Raw genomic sequence first — 18,536 nt, forward strand, 5'->3', positions numbered from 1 at the left:
CTTCAGCAGCTGTCCTGAGGGCTGGGTTCAGCTTTCTTTTCACAAACAACAATGGAACTGTCAGTCAGTGATGGTTCTGCTTTCTGTGGAAGCTTTACACCACACGGGAAGCCAACGGCTGCCAGAGGCAGGGTGTCATGCGTGGGCACAGAGGGCAGTGGCACCTCTCTGGTCCCTGGACACACGCTGGCTCTTGCAAAGCTTAGGGGAGTGTCCTGACTTTCAATTACACATTTTAGATACAAAATCAAGGGCCAGATTTTGGTGACTTACAGCTGGGAGGGTGGAGGGGTGGCTAAGCTACCCTGCTGTAACTGGGATGTTTTCTGTCTTTCCACTACCACTAAATGTTGTTGCTGCACTGTTTTCAATAACACCTGTCAAGAGACTTTCTTTTCTGGTTTCAGCTTCAAACAGCCAAGCAGTGACTGCAATCTTGCTCTGTACACTGTTAAAATATTCTGATCTGCACGATCAGTAGTTCTTGCCTAGAGACGCATCTGCCATCGCTGCAGCAGCTCTGTGCTGCTCAGAACGAGACGGTTTTGCTTGCTTTGCTTGTTTCCTTTTGTTTCTGTTCCCCTCAGCCCTGCGAGCGTGTTTTCTTATCGGAGCTGTGTTGTTGAGCAAGCAGAGTTGAAGCGCCCGTGGCATTGTCTTACCTACAGCTTTGCAGTTCTTGGACAGGGTGTCCATCTCGTATCCTTCGTAGCACTCACATTTGTAGTCTCCCTTGTAATTAATGCAGATCTGGCTACAAGCGTCTGGATTCTCACATTCATCTATGTCTGAAAGGAGTGTTTGAAACCCATCAATAACTTGAAATCAAACCATCTGTGATGGAGCAGTGCTCAAGTGAATATAATCACGTCTCTCTATGGTGAAACACAAGGGACTGCTGTTTGCATGTAAATTACCTCCACACGTTTTCTTATCCAGGAGCTTGTATCCGGGCGGGCACTCGCACTCGTAGCCGATCTTCAAGTCCTTGCATATGTGAGAGCAGCCGCCGTTGTTCATGGAGCATTCGTTAGTACCTGCACGGGACACAGATTATCTGGGACAAACCAGGGCTTTGACTCGAGAGAGTGAATGAAATTAAGAGATGTCCTCAGAAATTTTCCCACATCTATCAGTTCTGGTAGCCAGGAGCTGGCCCCACAGAGCACTTGAGTAACTTCACAGATAGGAAGCCTCCACTGCATCACTTTCTTGCTCTTTATTATTCCAAAGCAGAGCTGTGGGATCCCATGGACTCAAAGCTAGTGGCTGAATGAACAGGGAGCCCTGGGGATACGGCATATGTGAGTCTTTGCATCTCATCCCATCAGGGAGCTGCTGCTTTGAGCATGTTCTGCCACATGTGAGAAACTTCCAGGGGACCTAAGGGCTCTCTCCAGGATACTCCTCCTTTCCCATGTGCTAGTTCATGTTGACTTTTCTGAACAGTCTCTCTGAGCTTTAATAATTCATGCTGGGGGACTCTCATCTCCCAGGGGCCAGCTATTTTGAAATACTGTGCTATTTCCCCTTCTAGCTCCAAGGACTGATCTGTGTGAACAATCCCACTGAAGAACAGTCTGTCAGAGATACGCCATGAGCACCAGGATACCATCCTCCCACAAACCCGTCCCACACAACAGGCTCTGCTGGCAGCCCAAGTGTGCAATTTATGAAACAACAGCCCCCATCCTCTCCTGGGGCCCTGTCTCATCCAAGGCCACCTCTCTGCTCCTGCTTTCAAGTGCTCAAATGAAAAGCAAGCTAAATGGATCCTTGTAACTAGAACCAAATGAGAGGTTGGGGAAAGCTGGTTTCCTGTCAGAAATAACATCTCTTCTTGTTGTAATTGACCTATACAAGGTGAAGGGAAAGTCCTGTCCCTACAGAACCCTGCTGAACAGCAGCTGTGGGATTTCAGGGAGAGTGAGCTCACTAGAACAAGCCAAACTGATTTGCTCCCATCTATAATACAATTTAAAGGCAAATTTTTCTTTTTTTATCTTTTACTTCTTGCTTCCTTGCACACTGCAGGTGATCAGCACAGCAGAGCCATTAAACCATTGCTCTTGGAAGGAAAGGGAAACAACCACAAGCCAATTAAGTCAGCAAGATTAGGAAGGTACCATGCCAGAAGGAAGCCCATCTCAGCTCTGGGATGCTTCCACCTTCCTATCAGGCACACGCATACAGATAACAATACATAATTAACAGAGCAATTCAGTAGGCTCTGAGAAGGCACCCACAGCCACACTGTGTGTTGTCACTGTTCAGTGACATTTATGGACAGAAACCACCTATCCCTACCCTGGCATGGGCCTTTAGCAAATTGGGTCATAAACATGCACAGCTGCTCTCTGCAAAATACTACAAAGGCTGTTTTGACTGACAAGCAAACCCTCCCTCAGATGATTCCTGTGGTTCCAGAGGTGCTTTGTGGAATGGATTTAGAGGTTCTAAATCAAGTGCTGCACTTCTGAAGAGGAGCTGAGGAGGAGCCAGGCAGAGCCTGTTCTCTTTCTGCTGCCCTCGACCCAAACTCCAGCAGCACATTCCCTAAGGTAAGTGCTGTCCTGCCTCCTGCAGTGCTTTTTGGGGGAACCCTCGAGGGCACTGCAGAGTCCAGAACAGCCAGACAGACACACTGAGGTGGGGAGTGTGTCCTGACCTCCTGCCTTCCGTGTGGATTAGCTGTGTGTGGGTGTTACATTCTCAGCACCCCACACCACTGCTCTCTTCAAGGAACACATTCCTCTGGGGGCTCTGTCCTTCCTGACTCGCCCCACAGCCAGTCTGGGACTGCACCAAGGCAGCCATGAGCACCAAGTCTGCCCAGTCTCCTCAGACAAACCGGGCTGCCAGCTGTGCTGGGAGACCCCTACAGACAGACATGTTGCAACACCCGCTCAGAGAGACAGGGAGATGTGGGTTAGTGTGGAGGAAAGCAAGGGCACACTGAAAGCAGGAGGTAAGAGCATCCTCACTAGGCATGCACACACACTTCCTTCTCTGATACAAGGGAAAGACTGACACTTCTTCCTGAGTTATTTAGGTGGCAGGCACTGAGCTCCATCATGTCATGGAAGGGGATGTCTGGTGGAGATATCTCTGCATTGAGTAAAAAACAAATGTGTTTGAGTGCCAAGTTAGAAAGTGAGAGGGGCTGGAGGGGGGCACAGCCCTCTGGCCTGGGCTCTCTGTCCCCTGGCTCCAACAGCCCCAGGGCAGCCCCAGTGCAGGGCTGGCAGGACACTGCAGAGAGCAACCAGCTCATTGCTGAGGGGAGCAGCAACAACACGTGCAACCCAGCAATGGCTGAAGGCACCTCTCAGTGATCGCTGCCACCCTGCGTGTTTTCACCTTCAAAGCATGTTCCCAACGCTATATTTTTGTTGTGTTTTCATCATCTTACAATTCAAAGACAATTTAGGTGATGTGTCTAAATAAACTGGTCTGTGCTGTGGGGGACACTAGTGTTTGGGAATTCCTGGTTCCTAGTCCCGTGCTCAGTTCATACATCCCTCCAAGAATAAAAACAGACTGGAGAAGGGCACAGTTCAAACTTACAGATGATCAGATTAGGCTACTAATTATATTCACATGAAGGGTGATGAGAGAATAAAGGCAAGGAAAGAGGAGCAGAGTGAGAAATAGCATTAGCAGCTACATGTGGTTACACTCAAAGCTGTGAGCACCAGATGGAGAAGAGGGGAAGCAGTTACAACAGGAGCAACACATAGAAGGCAAGTACTGTACCACATTCTTTCAGAGGCTCGTCAGACCAGTCCCTGCAGTCTCTATGTGAATCGCACACTTTGCCTCCGTCAATGCACTCTCCACTCTTACACTGAAACTTGCTGGGACTTTCACATGCTGACTCTGTCAGGTTGGGCAAGAGAGGAAAGCAACTAAGTTAGATGAGGCCCATGACAACAAACAGGCTGACACAAAGCTCAAGAGGGGGTCACTAGAAGAAATGGGATGGGATTAAGTAAATGAACATTGAGCCTGAGCATCATGCAAAGAACTTTTCGAGCCATGCAGTCTGCCTGGTCAGCACAGTCATCTCTCCCAAGCAACCCCACTGCCAGAACTCTGTAGAGGAAGCAGCCTGCCATGGCCCAGAGAGCAGCACAGGCCTCTTCCCTTTCCCTGGCCAGGCAGGCGTGGCAGGCCTGGATCATGGAGCACGAGGAGCACAGAGCCGTGGGCACCCACCTTGGACACAGCCAGCCTCGTCGCTCTTGTCGGGACAGTCGTGCACCTTGTCACACTGCTTCGCTCCGTGGATACAGGTCCCGTCCCCACACTGGAATTCATCCGGCCGGCACGTCACCAGAGCTGTAAGACAACACAGCAGATGTCACCCACACAGAACAGAATCGTTTGTGGGGTGCCTTTATAGCCTCGTACCTCTGACCCTGCCGGAGCTTTGCACCTCTGTCGGCAAATGCCAGAGCACTGGCTGCTTCCACCAAAGCAACAGAGGCAGCAGCTGCCTCAGACACTGTTCTGTGCCCCCCTGCCGTCCCACATCACCCTCTCCAGCCTTGCAAAAAGAGCCCCAGAGCCTGTTTGAGCAGATCAAGTCAAGGCAGAACCCACACAGGCAGTGAAGCCTCTCGGATGAGACAGAAGAAAGCAAGCAGGCAGCACAGCTCTCAGCTCTGGAGCCTGCAGTCTGTGGGAGAGGCCAGGCTGCCTTCCAGTGGCACTGGGTAGGGAAAAGCAACTGCTCCTCAGCTCTCCTTCCTTCGGAAAACATTACATTTAAGAGATATTATAAATCATGTTCAGGCTGAGGGCCCAGGCAAGAGACACTCATTGACTGTCTGCCAGAGCCGTGTGGTCACACTGGGGATGAAGCCAACAACGAGACACAGTCATCAGGTTACGGAATGCCCATGAGCCGACAGACCACTGGAAGGCAGAAGAGCTCCACATCACTGGGCGTGGTGTTTCTTGGGGTTTCCAGCCCAAAACACCTCCACCTGTCAGGCCAGGTTTCAAGCCTCAAGTTCATTTGCCCAGATCAGACTATTACAGACTCAAACCAGATCTGATGAACAGCAAAGTTGGGGAAAAATATAACCCAGACAGCTGCACTGCCCATACTAAAGCAGTGACATTTCTCTCCTAAAGTTACACTGAGAGACCTCCCTGGCTGGGACCAGAGCTGTGCTCACACAGGGCACAGTGCTCTCTAGTAAAGGGCTGTAGCTCCCTGGCAGAACAGGCCCCTCATTCCTGGGACATGTTATGCAGGTTCTTTCCCAGGGGCCTGTCTTACAGATGTGTTCTTAAAATCCTACCGAGGCAGTGCACCCTGGAGAGCTCCTGATTCCAGCCTTTCCATCCTGTGATTGTGTCCTGGTATCCTCTGACAGAAAATCACTGCCTCTGAGCAGCGAGGGGAGGTCACAGTGGTGTCACCACATGGGAGGGGAGAGCTGTGGGGACTCCCCTGGACAATTTGACAAATTGGTTCTAATACAAAAATTACTACTTTCAGATAACCCAGGAAGAGGCAAAGACATGCAGTGCATCGATATCACAAAAGTATGAGTTGCACAAAGACTCCACATTATTGGAGATCGCATCCAGGTTCATGACTGCTTCACTGGACTTAGTTCTAGTGCACCTTCAGCCAGCAAAGGGCACCAGAGACAGCAAAAGCCACAAGTTCAAGGCTGGTGGGGGAAGGGAGAAATCCTGCCTTTAGAACTACACAGTATTCCCAAGAGGAAAGTTTGGAAATAGCACTGGTCCTTGGAGAGGAAAGCCATATGCACTAAATTCATAAAAAAGCTGCAACGTGAGAAAAATATCCTAAGCAATAAGCCCAGTTATGGGGCCAGCTGTGTCACCACATTTGTCTGGTTTGACAAACCCAGACATAGGAATGGGAAACCTCAGTGGGACAGCAGCTCCAAACTAAGCATAGGGATCTGCTGCTCCAAATGGAGAAGATGAAGGAGACAAAGAAAGAAAGCTGTGGGCTGGGAGAGTCACCAACCAGAAGTTCCTGCAGGGAGACAGAGCCACTTCTGCTTGAACTGTTCCTCCATTGACAGCCACCTGCCTGGAGAAGCCCCAGTGATGGAGAGACCTCCTTTCCCGACAGGAAACCCTGATTTCTGGCCTCTGCAAGGCTTTTCCTACTGTCTCACTGAAAATTCAGTTGCCACAATTATTTCTTGTCTTCACCCCAAACCAACCAGTTTGCATCACCTTTTCTGTAGCAACTTCTGTATGTGGAGGCGGGAAAGGATGGTCCTCCATTCCTGACTATAAATGTTAACTCCCTACAAAAGTGTAATTAAAGCCAATGGGAGTCTTGTCTGGAACAGGAACAGGTCTCCAGTTTGTCAAGTAAATCTGCATGGCAACAGCCACACATTTGGAAGGCAGCTGTTACAAAACCCATAATTGTCCTCAATTGTAATCTTCAAAACTCTTCTAAAAAGCAATTATAGCTAGATGGTAAGAACTGAAAGGTTTCTAATCCTAAAACAAATTAAAATGAAGGAGAATTTTGTAGGAATTGCAAAGACAATGTTGCACAAGCACCATGAGACTGAGGAAAATGACAGCACAGCTCTTATCTTGATTGCTTCAGGGACTGCAGAACACGGATGTGGGGCTGTACAGCAACCACTGCACAAAGCTTTGCTCAAGAGACAGAAGGTTGCAGACAGGCTTGGTGTCCTGGCTCACTTCTCACTCCCCCAGACCTGTGGAAGTTCAGACCTCTGAGGTTCAGCCAAGAGCCTCTTCACAGACATCCCAAAAAAGCAGATACAGAAACAACTCACACTGATGACAAAGATACTGAAACGCAGGGATAGCATTTTGGTACCTTTCTGAGGAGAGAGAATGCCATGTTTACACCTGGCCTGGAAAGCACAGCTTTGAAGGGAGAGGGCCAGGAACTTTGTTACCCTGAAGCTGAGACACTGATCCATCTCAGCCCCACTGGCAGAGTTGCCTGCAGGTTCCCATTAGGGCCATTCCCAAAGCAAAGCAACATCCCAAGGAGAGGGAAGAGCCATGCTGTTTATCTGCACAAGATCTTTAGAAAACTGCTGTGCTATTTTGGAGGGTTTAAATCGGTAAAATCTCACAAGTTTTACAGCCATCTCCTCTGCAAATCAAATACAAACCAAATTGCCAAAGCTCTGCTAATTTAACAGACACCCTCAAAGAGACACAGTTACCATTTACAAATCCCGGGCATAAAGCTGTATCACTCAAATTCAGCAGATATATTCCAGATCTATATATTCCAGATCTCAGCTTGAGTGTCTTCTGTTTTTCAGGTTTTTTCTTTTCTCCCTCCCCCAAAATAAAATCCCAGCATCTGCAAAATCAATCCCATTTTATGGATGGGGAGACAGAGACAGGAAAATGTGAGGTCCAGTCTCAAGAGATCTGTTTTCTCTCTGTCAGTGGTAAGCATTATTTAATTCTCCCTCCCGGATGCCCTTAATGCAAGTTGCAAAGGACATTTTTTAAGTGTAACTATTCCAGATTTGGAGACTAATAAATCTAACTTAATGTTCATTTTATAAATATACATACATATTTGAATATATATGCTATGGAAAGAAACCCAGCCACTCAATGTTCTCACACAGCCTTCCTGAAATGACTCATTCCCTCCTATTTATTTGCGGTCTCGCTGCCAAAAGCTGTTCACCAATTGTCACCCTTCATTTCTGCTCTACTCATTTACCACCCCAAAATGTTTATAACAAATGACTGGTGGTGGCCTCATGACTTTTCTGGTTTTTTTCAGAAGGTGTAGTGGTGGGATCTGCAGTTTGAGTCAAGTCCAGCCTAGGGGTACCTGTGCCATCCCTGTTGCTCAGGGGCTGGAGCACTGTCACACACCTCTAACTCCCTGTGTGCCACGGGATACTGATCTCAAACACAGAACTGCTGCACAGGAAAAGAATCATAAAGGTCTCTAAACTTTTCAGTCCAACAGAGGAGCAGCGACACTGAGTTTCCAGAGCTCTCACTGCAGGCAGGTGCACCCCAGCAACAGCTGCATTTGGGATGGGGCAGCAGCATCAGTTTTGGCTCTGACCCAGTCAGTCCATCACCTACATGAGCACTCAGTGCTGCAAGTCCTGTCCTGGCTGTTACCTCAGAGTCCCCTCAGTGCAGGCTGAACACCTCTGTGGCACTGGGGTGTCAAGGCAGAGCCAGGGACTTGGTGCAGCAGCTAAAACAGGGGCTCTGAATCCCACTGTTTGCTGGCCCACAGGAGCAGAATCCCCTCACATGCACATTTCTCCAGGGCGGATCAGCTGCACACTGTGCTGTAACTGGGACTATCTGGAAAAACCTCCTGTGTGCTAAAGGCTACTCAGAGATAGAATTGTCTCAAGTCACTTGTGCCACATTTCCCCCTTTCTCCACTGGTTGTCAGCACCGTGCTGTGCTGCAGTGGTGTCCAGCTGCGTCCTCTGCCCCTGGGAGTTGCCTCTGGAGTATCTGGAAGTGCTGCCTGGTGAAGCTGCTCTGCAGCTGAGGGAGGGTGTCAGAGCTGTGCTCCTTTCAGCAGTCTGAGCTCAGCTGGACTTTGCTGGTGCCTGTCAGGTCAGGGGAGGGAGCTGGGGAACAGAGAGCTCCCTCTGCCTCAGGGAGGTACCCGGGCACAGTCCCGCTCTCACCCAGCAGAATGTCCAGGTAAACGGGGCCTGTAAAAGACTTAATTCAAGTGGAACAACAGGGATTGAAATTTAAGAGACATTCCAATTCAAAGTGCCATCTGTAAGCTGCTCCACTCTTTATCCACTTGGAAATAGGAGGGAACTCACCCTTTCTGTCTCCTGAGCTGTCTAAACTCAGCCATCCTGTCAGGCCGCTGTCACTGCAGGGAATGCATCCTGTGGGACAGGGATCAGTTCTGCCGGGAGTCCCCTGCACCAGACACCAGTTCTTCCCTGTGTTTGTAATGTGGGCCCTGCCACTGCCTCCTGATTCGGAGGGGATACAAGTACAGGACTGCCCACAGGAGGTCTCAGAATGAAAACTGGCACCAAACCCCCCAGGCTGTCCCAGCAGTGCCCATTTCCACCAGACCTGCTCCTGCATGGCTTTCTTACAGTCCTGTCACACTGACGTGGGTGCCAGGAACCAAGGTTGTCTCCTGACACTCCCATCCCTGTGACCCTGCAGACCTGGGCACCTGCTGCCCAAGAGCTCTCTCATCTCCTGTATCACCTTCTCAGAGATGAAGGAAAAGACATCCTACTAATCCATCCCTACTTGGGAAGGGCTGACAGTGATGATATCCTTGTACCCAGCAGTCAAAGCTGCTCTCTTCCAAAAAAACCATATTTGGTTTCTCCTGTTCTGCTCTCCTTGGCTATTTTAAAGGCATAACAGCTCCATCGTTACCTGTGGCTTATCCTTTGCTCTCCTGAAGAGTCAATAGTTGTGCCCAGGATTTCCTGCATACTCCTCTTATTAAAGAAGGTACTGAATTTACATCTGCTTCTCTCTGCTGGGGAGAGTCTGATCCCCAGCCCCTTGAAGGGCTCTCCCACACAGCTGCTCTGAGCCCACCTGTCTGTACTTGGTGTTGTCTTGGATATGAAAAGATGGTAATGGCAAAAGTGGTACCTTTGCAAAAATCCCTGTTTTCTCCAGCTGGTTCCTGCCTTCCTCCCCAGAGGTGGCCCAGTGTCAGAGCTGCTAAATATATACAGCTATGTAAATGTTTTATTTCAATCTTGTCATAATAAATATTTTAGGAAAGCATTTTGCTCTTATTTTCTTCTCTCTCCCTTCTCAGGTAAGTGACCAGCTTGAACAGTTTAGTGGCTAAAAATGGATGAAACATTCAAAATACCACAGATACCAACACCAGCATGTGAAATGCATAGAGCCAGCTGAAAAAAAAAAATCCATTATTTATTAGCTCTGTGCCTTTATCAAGCCAAGCTCAAAGTACATTTCAAACTGGATTCTTCAGAGGTATTGCTCTTGACTGCCTTGTTCAGTGTACTCCAACTTCAGAGGCAGAAAATGAATTATTTTTTTCTGCTGATCATATATTCCCTTTAGCATAGCAGCTTCTCACCTCCAGGCTGTGACCCCACTGTGCAGCCTGAGGGCTTTGAACATTTTTCACATTTTTCATTCCTTGTCTTTCCAGTAAAAAAGATCTCTTCTGAGGCACAGTACCATGCAACAGCTCCCACACCTCCGCTCTGAACCCTCAAGGGCAAAGCAGAAAGGAGCCTGGAATATCCCTGACCCTGCTGGGCCGGGCACCCAGCCACGCTGCTGGGGACAGCAGCGCTCCTTGCCAGGCACAGCGACATCACAGCCCTGCCTCCACACCCAGCCCAGGGCAGCCTCCCTTGCCAGGCACACCCAGCCCAGGGCAGCCCCCGCCCCGCCCGCGGACACTCACGGCAGTCCTGCTCGTCGGACTTGTCCTTGCAGTCCTCGTCCCCGTCGCACTTCCAGTTGAGGTGGATGCACTCCCCGTTGCCGCACTGGAACTCGTGGGCCGCGCACGTGTTGAGGGCCTTGGTGTCGTGGCCACACTTCTCCACAGACTCGTCCGACTGGTCCTCGCAGTCGGGCTGGTTGTCGCACACCCACAGCTCCGGGATGCACACGCTGTTGTTGCACTGGAACTCGTTGGGGTTGCACGTCAGGGGGGAGCATTTCCTTTCATCGCTGCCGTCCCCGCAGTCATTGTCACCGTCACACACGAAGATGATGGAGATGCACGACTTGTTACTGCACTGGAACTCGTTGGGAGAACAGGCTTGGGAATAAAAACAAACGGGTGAGATGTGAGGTCTCCAAACCACCCCCAGCACTGCACCAGCCATAGCACATCAGGAGTGTCTGAGAGAGGGAGGGTGAAGGGTTCCTGTGGCTGTCCTAACCCAGAGCACGTTTCCCAATGGTAACACACACGGCAAGGAGCACGTGCAGAGCCAGCGCTCCCGTCCCCAGCTGTGCCACAGGATGATCCTCTACAGGCCTTGGGCAGCCCTGAAGGAGAAGGGGCAGCAGGGCTGTGGGAACAGCAGGTGGGAGAAGCGGGGGCAGCGCTGCCCTGGGGTTGGGGCAGGAGCAGCCAGGAGAGCCCCTTCCACAGGGTGACAGCACAGGAAGAGCGGGAGATGGCAGGGGAGAGGCTGGGCTGTGCTTTGCTCTGTGCTGACATTACCAGCTTCCTGACTTTCATCATTCACAATCAGGTTTCAGGATTTCACAGTATGCCTGGTTTTGGACATATTAAGTGGGATGTGTAGGGTAAATATTTAGTGAGTCGAGCATCAATTTAGCTGCAATCTGCCAGTAAGGCCCTTTACAACACAACTCAACATTAACATACAAATGAGGCGCTTGTCAGATAGGAGCTGAGTGGAGAACTCTCCTCTGCAAGCCTAATGGACAGCTGAACCAGAGAAACCTGTGCAAATTAAACTTGCAGGTACTCCAACAACCCACATTACAGTCACTTTAATTCATCAAAGCGTGGGGGAACCAAAACCCTGGAAGAAATTCTCCATTAGTACTTTGAGGTAGTTACTTCCAAAAGAATTCTGTCTCTGCAGTTTCAGTCATCTACAGGAATTATGGCTTTGATAAATTAAAGCACAATAAATACATATAAATTACAATAAGCTTTTTTTTTTTTTTACATTGCACTGACTTTTTTTTTTTTTTTTTTTTACATGGGGAATCTTTTTGTCTTCAGAAGCAGAACCATTTACTGTTGTACCTGCAGAGCCCCTACAGTGAACCCCAGTTTAGATAGTTCCAATCACTGCAATGGCAAGTGCACCTGTAAAGTTGTCATACCCAATGACAGGAACCCAGTGGTATCCTACTGAAATATTATCTCTGTTTTATACCTGGGAATGAAGCTCTGTTTATCTAATAATTAAGAACATGTTCACTTGCACAGATGTTTATTTACATTGTAGCTTGCAAACTCACTGGGCTCTGTTAACCTAAGCAGCCTGTCATTTACACCAACCATGACAACACACACCCCCCTCTCTCCTCCTGCCCTGTGCTCTGCCCCTTTTACTCCCAGGTTTTCCAGATGTTACAGAACAACAATCTGCCTAATTAGAAGAGAGGGAGGATTGCCTTCCTTGGTGCAATACTACCATGCACTGGCCAGGACCCAGGCTCTCTCCAACAGGGAAAAGTGTTTACGAGACTCTCAGCTGCCCAACCTGACATCAGGAATGAAATGCAGCAGGAGTGGTCACCAAAGGAGCACTCTGTTATACTCCACAGCATCAGCTGGTCCAGGTGGATCAGCTCAGGTTCCTTCTGTACTTGGTATTTTGGGTACAGAGATGCCCCCAGCAGGCACCTGTCCCTTGGAGGAGGCAGCATTTCTCCTCTTTAAAGAGAAGGAACTGAGATCACACAGTATTAGGACCTGAAATACAAGCAGTCTGGTGGAGAAGCATCTAAGCCCCCTCTCTTTTGCGTGGCAGAATTGGGACCATTAAAATGCTCTGATTTTCACCTGAATTCTGCTCTTTTCCTTCATTGAACAAACTTTTCTATCCTTATGCCATAAGTAGAAATAATCCATCAGCCCTACTGATCAGTGCACAGCTGTATAACCTAACACTGTCTTCAGGTAATGCACAATATAGAAATGCATCTGGAACTCTACTCCAGGAAGTGGAAATCTAAGGGAAAAGTTACAATCTTACCAATCTATCTAAAAAGGCAGTGGGAAAACAGGAATATTTCTAAGGCTATGTACAGCTTCTGTAACAGATCAAGGCCGAGAAGAAGAAATTGCTTTTCTGGCATTACTTTGATGAATCTCAGAAACAGATCAGAGAGCAAAATCCTGCATAGTCCTTTGATCCCTAATGTTTGGGCAAGGTTGTAATGATTTGCACACTCCAAACGTGCATAAATTTCCTTTCCACCATCTGTAATGAGCCCCTCTTTTTCCTCTAGTTGTTTTCGTGGTCCCACCTCCACCCCTCCTCCTGTCTGTACACATTTCTCTTCAGGAATCTGCTGCACTGGCAAATTAGTGACTGATAAACATCTGAGTGGGACACAGACAATGGAAGTTTGCACAAAAGCTCCTCCTCTGCACCTACAAATCCCAGCACAGAGATAAAATTACTGATAATCACAGCCAGAAAATAGAAGCAGTTCAGCTTTTGTAACCTCTCCTGAGGACTTTCTCAGTGGAGCTTGAGAATTACTAGCTAGGAAAATTGCATGGTCATGATTATTTTATTTCTTCTTAAAAATTAAATTTAGTGTGATGACAGCACTAGAGACTACAAGTTCTCTCTCCACTGAACAAGCACAGCACTTTGGCTGTTGATAACTCCCCTTTCCACCACAGTCCTTAGGTGGGGATCAACCTCTGCCAGCTCACACGGGACAACAGATAATGTCCCAATTCCTCTCACCCTTCCATTATCCTCTCTGACAGCTAAAATCCACAGGGCATGCCAGGATAAAGCCGAGGCTGCAGCTCCCAGTCACTGGGGGACTTCTCTGGCACACACAGGCAAGAGGAGAAAAGCTGCTTATGATCCCTCTGCACCTGGGCAGGAGCCCCCACGAGCTCCCGGGTTGCTGCTGCGCAGATGGGAGCCGGCTGGAACAGCCTAAGAACAAGCAGCACTGCAAATTATCTTGCCCAGCACCTGGAGAGATGAGGATGGGGAAGTCAAGTCCCAGGGACAGTTCACATCTCCGTTCATAAATCTGCCAGGGTACCTGCACAGTGCCACCACTACAGCATTTCACTGCCTCCAGAGCATTCCAACAGAAAATGTGCAAATAGTAATTAAATGGTCACTGGGGTATTTTTTCTTTCACTTGAGCAATTTGTTTGCATTCCCTGAATTTGTTCCCTGTCCTATTGGAGGCTCATTCCCGCAAAACAAAGGAAAACAAGAATTAGTTTGCTTTCTTGAGTGCCAGAGAAATTAATAAATGTACTCTAAGATGTAAAACCTCCTTCAAATATGAGGGATCCCAGTAGAAATCCTGGAAATGTTTGCAAGAGGAAATGTTTAACCAACAGGCTTCACAGCAGTAAACAAGTAGAACTACGAAACCAGTTTAGTAGAGCACTGGAATGTGTTAAAGTTCTTCACAGTTTTAGGAAGTGAAATATCACATGTAAATAATTGTGTAGATGTGATCTGACCTATAGACAATGTAAACCAGAGGTATTCTGCATTAATTTCTGTCTTATGCCAACATATAGAGCACAACTGTCACAGTTTTTGCCTCACAGCTGCAGTCTCGTCACACCTCTGGAGGAGATGGAGCAGAAGCAGGATTTGGGAGTGCAAAATAATAAAATTAGAGATGATAAGTGAGACTGCAGTTGTGAGGTTAATGATTCAGTACTGGCTGGTTCTCTTTTGCCCAGAGCCAGGAGCGAAGCGAGGCTTTAGCACGTAGTCTGGTGCAGCAGGGACAACCTGAGCTCAGGTGTGGCACCAAAAAATTAAGATAATTCTACCACTTATAGGAAAAAAGTAGAATGCTCTAAAGAGGTAGAATTCTCTAAAGATACAGGGTGTTCATTGAAAACTGCAAATTAAAGAAATAGACATTTGTACATAACATTTCTACAATGGACCAAGTATGGATCCTCAAATCTGGGTAAAACTGAAAAAAACCCCAACATGGTATAACCATCATTAACAGGAGTTGGGAATTATGTACAATGGGCTATAGCTGCTTTCACTGCTAACCTTTAATTAAAGATTTTATAGCTTTTCAGTAAGAGTCAGGTATTTAATTCATCTCTCTCCTCCAAAAGAGTCATTTCCACTTAAAGAAAGATAATTATTTGGTAAAATTTGTGGTAAAGTGAGTAACAACAATTATCCACTGATGCTGAAGACAAGGAAATAAGATGAATTATTACATTGTATTTTTCTGACACTGTCCCTAAAGTAACTTTAAAAAATGTGTCTCAAAATGTACATTTGCTGAAACCCAATAATGCATCTTCTAAAGAAGGCAAAGGATGATTTCACACACCAGCATTCGCAGTGGGGAGGGAGAGATGTGCTCTTGCCTCACTGCTGCTGCAGCTCTGGCAGGAGAGGCTGGTGGCCTTCAGAAACTCTGCTGAGCTCTGAGGCTGAGGGCTCTGTGAGGCTGCAGGAGGGCACTGGCTGAGCCCCACCTGCCCAGGTGTCGTGCACCACGTGCGACCCAAACACACAGCCCACACCAGCTAACCCTGAGCTGGACACGGGTAAGGGGGTCACAGCTCCCAGGGCCAGCTGCCAACGCTGCCATCATGTTAGCTTTACTGCACTAGCTATAATTTTCAGCCTCAATTGTATCCAAATTGTTTATTTTGCCTGCAGACAATTGCTCACCAGATACCTGAACATTTCTTACACATCTTCGGTCAGGTGCCAGTCCTTAAAGCACGGATTCATGCCTAGAAGGACAAGTTTCCCATGGAAAGCTGCCCTCCAGGAAGGACAGCAGAAGAGATGGAGGTAAATGAAGATGACCTTGAAGCACATTGCTCTGAAAAAAATGACAGGCCTCCCATGGAGGGAATAATGCAGCTGAATTGCAGCCTCACTCGGAGCAGTGGTTGTTGCCATGGTGATTGATACCGAAAAGCCCATATAGACACGACTGCAGGAGGAATTGTAATTCCTGATATTGTTCAAATCACTAATGTGGCTCAGGAGCCATCTCACATGCTCTCACAAATTAATATTTGCATGTGCTCTTCTGCCTTTGTCACACTGCTCCCCTCCAACACAAATCAGTTATTTTTCCATTCTCTGCAGTGCTATTTGCATAGTATTAGTTAATTATAATGCAGCAACCAGATGCCAAAGCCCCTGCTGATAAATAATAGTTGGTTCAAAAATGTATTTACTGATTCAGAATCATCATATATTCATTCCAAGTGGTTTAATTTTCTGAAAATAGAATTAATTATGACCCCACAATTTACCGAGAGAAGCAGTTTATGTACAAAGGTATGCACACTCTGCACTTTCCTGCCTTTAATCTTACTGCAATAGGGCTGCTAACTCAGGGTCTCCTCCATTTTACTTCAAACCAGGAAAGGGTCAGGAAGTTTATCAGAGGTTCTTCTGGCTAAATGACCTCAAAATATGAACAAGTGATCCAGTGTGGAGGGTTTCATGGTAAAACAAAGCAGCTTGGAAGACAAATAGGATGGTCAGAATACCTAAGGTTAATACTGTGCTGGTTTTCACAAAAATCCAAGACACCCCATGGGATAAAGACATTATTATTACTCTTCTATATTCTGATTGGAATATAATCAGATGAATCAGATTGGAGATGTTTGGTACTAGCCAAAAATTAAATGGAAAAAACCTATGCTGCGATGTGTTTCGTGAGTTTCCTTTCTGACTCTGGAAATTGGAACCTGTACAGGACCAGCTCACTGCTATTCCCTTAGACATGACTTGCTTATTAAAACCGCAATTTTACAAATTGCACCAATTTGGCAAATCCCTCAGAAACACCTGATAATATCCATTAAACTAACAGCTGCTCTAATATTATCACACAAAATTCTCTGTTTTTGAGGGATATATAAACGTTCAGCAAGCAGAGCAGGGCATTACTGACCAGGGCCTCCATCCTGGGACAGGCACACAAACCCCACACCATGGCCTTCACAGAGCCCTGGGATCCAGCAGGACTCCCCATGGGTATGAATATTCTGCCTGACCAGGAGCTAGTGTAGCCATTTCAGAGTTTAAATCACAGACACTTTGCCAGGAAAAGCCTAACCCCATCCACTGGGCAGGCTCCCACCCTGTGCTCATCTGCTAATGCAGACACAAGACCTGCCTGTTTGCTTCACTGCTTTCTGGTTCCTTATGTCCAGCTCAGGAAAGACTTCATCAGAATCCTAAAACCTACACCCTAGTCACGTTGGCAAATGACAGCAAAATTTGTTTTAATCTCAGAAAGTGTGGGAAAGGCAAGGAACTCAAATTCAGGCCTGTTGGTTCTCAGCTACACGTCACTGGCCTGCCACGTCCTTCTTACCCACACATTCCTAAGGACACGGATGGTACCAGTTGGAAAGCTGAGCCATTCCACCAGAAACTATCAAGTCTTTTACACTGCCACAGCTACGATGGGAATCCTGAAGGTTTGTACCAATCTACAATACTTACATTTACTGAACCAGGGAGCAGTGACTGCCTCTACAAAGCTGCAAGCACTGCTACTGGTTGTGCAGCCACTCTCACGTGGTGACACCTGTGCACTGCTCAAAAGCACGAGCAGAGAGAGAAAATAATCATAGTTTTTAGCTAGAATTTGTCATTGATGGAATCACCACACAGGCCCATCTGTGAAAAGCAGAGCAAAGAAAAGCCACATGGGCTCCCCTCAGGAAACTCTTCTGGTGGCAGGTAAGGCAGAGAGAAAAGCCTGGCTTTACCAGATCTGCTGATCCGGGAGCTACAGCAGCTGAACCCACAGGTCTGGCCTCGGCTGAGCAGTGAGGGACAAAGCACTGCTCCTACTGCAAGCAATGACATCAGTGCCCCATGGAATTTCCACTTCCACTAATTTACTTTGCTTGATGGGAATTCTCCATTAGAGGAGATACTTCTTTTTACTGCAGTTTATTTCACTTTTAGACTTAATTATTCACTGCACTATTAACTCTTGGGGAGCACAGACAAACAAGGGAACATTTAGAGCTGTCACATCTCCTCCCCCAGTTTTACCCAACTGTGTCTCTCATTTTCTAGGAAGAGTGATCCAAAGAGAGTTTGAATGGAGGCTCCATAACAATTAAAAAGATCTATTTAGAAATAGAACCATTTGCAAGGCAACTGATCTGAAAGGAGAAGCACCTTAAAAAGAAGCACCGAGGACACAGCGAGACAATTGGCAGATTCAAAGTCATGAGTGTAAGCACACCCTGTAATGACCAAACACAAGACCCCTGTGGGTGACTGTGGGAGGGGGAGAGCCTGACAGACTTCTCAGGAGACAACCAGCCCCTGAGTGTTTCCAGTTCGGTGATATCAGGGGGCACAGCTACTTTGTGATGTAGTCAACACACCTGCCTACATACACAAAATTTCAGAAAAGAACAGCTATCAGTTTTTGAAAAAAGTATTAGATTTTCTACTCAAATGAAAAATTTAATCACTGAGTGACACTCACTGCAATTAAAGCTGTAAGGGTCGTGCACTGACTGTGCTCACATTAATAGCAGTGAGATCTCTATGGCATTAGGATTTGCCTTTCAGTTTCTATGGCTTTGAAATAGAAGGCCTCACTTTCCTGGATTTGGGCTGAGATGAAGACTCGGTAGTACAATGTCAGCAATTATCTCAACTTGTTGGATAGAAGTGGTGTAATGAAGTGGTTTTGATAGAGAGCTAAACCTTTCCTGCTACATTTTATCAAATAAATAAATTTCCTTGCAAAATATAAGCAAAGTTAATCCAAAAATTTTATCTTCCTCTATAGGAAAATACTGTATTTCAGCCACT

At 47.2% G+C, this 18,536-nt stretch overlaps 1 protein-coding gene across 2 annotated transcripts in view; it reads right to left on the minus strand.

The window, feature by feature from the left end:
- LRP8 (LDL receptor related protein 8) overlaps positions 1-18,536 on the minus strand; it is a 166,140-nt gene that overhangs the window by 10,161 nt on the left and 137,443 nt on the right. Inside the window, exons 5-9 of one of the 2 annotated variants that reach the window (XM_027894708.1) lie at positions 10,433-10,795; positions 4,219-4,341; positions 3,757-3,879; positions 918-1,037; positions 663-788 (exon numbers count right to left, since the gene is read on the minus strand). In XM_027894708.1, the coding sequence (XP_027750509.1) occupies positions 663-788; positions 918-1,037; positions 3,757-3,879; positions 4,219-4,341; positions 10,433-10,795 (855 nt within the window). The remainder of the gene's footprint in view (positions 1-662; positions 789-917; positions 1,038-3,756; positions 3,880-4,218; positions 4,342-10,432; positions 10,796-18,536) is intronic. The other variant, XM_027894716.1, reaches the window with a different exon arrangement.

The sequence above is a fragment of the Empidonax traillii genome, unplaced genomic scaffold (genome assembly GCF_003031625.1).
Source record: "Empidonax traillii isolate 1590-97213 ecotype Southwest subspecies unplaced genomic scaffold, ASM303162v1 scaffold15:size5535645, whole genome shotgun sequence".
Taxonomy (NCBI): domain Eukaryota; kingdom Metazoa; phylum Chordata; class Aves; order Passeriformes; family Tyrannidae; genus Empidonax; species Empidonax traillii.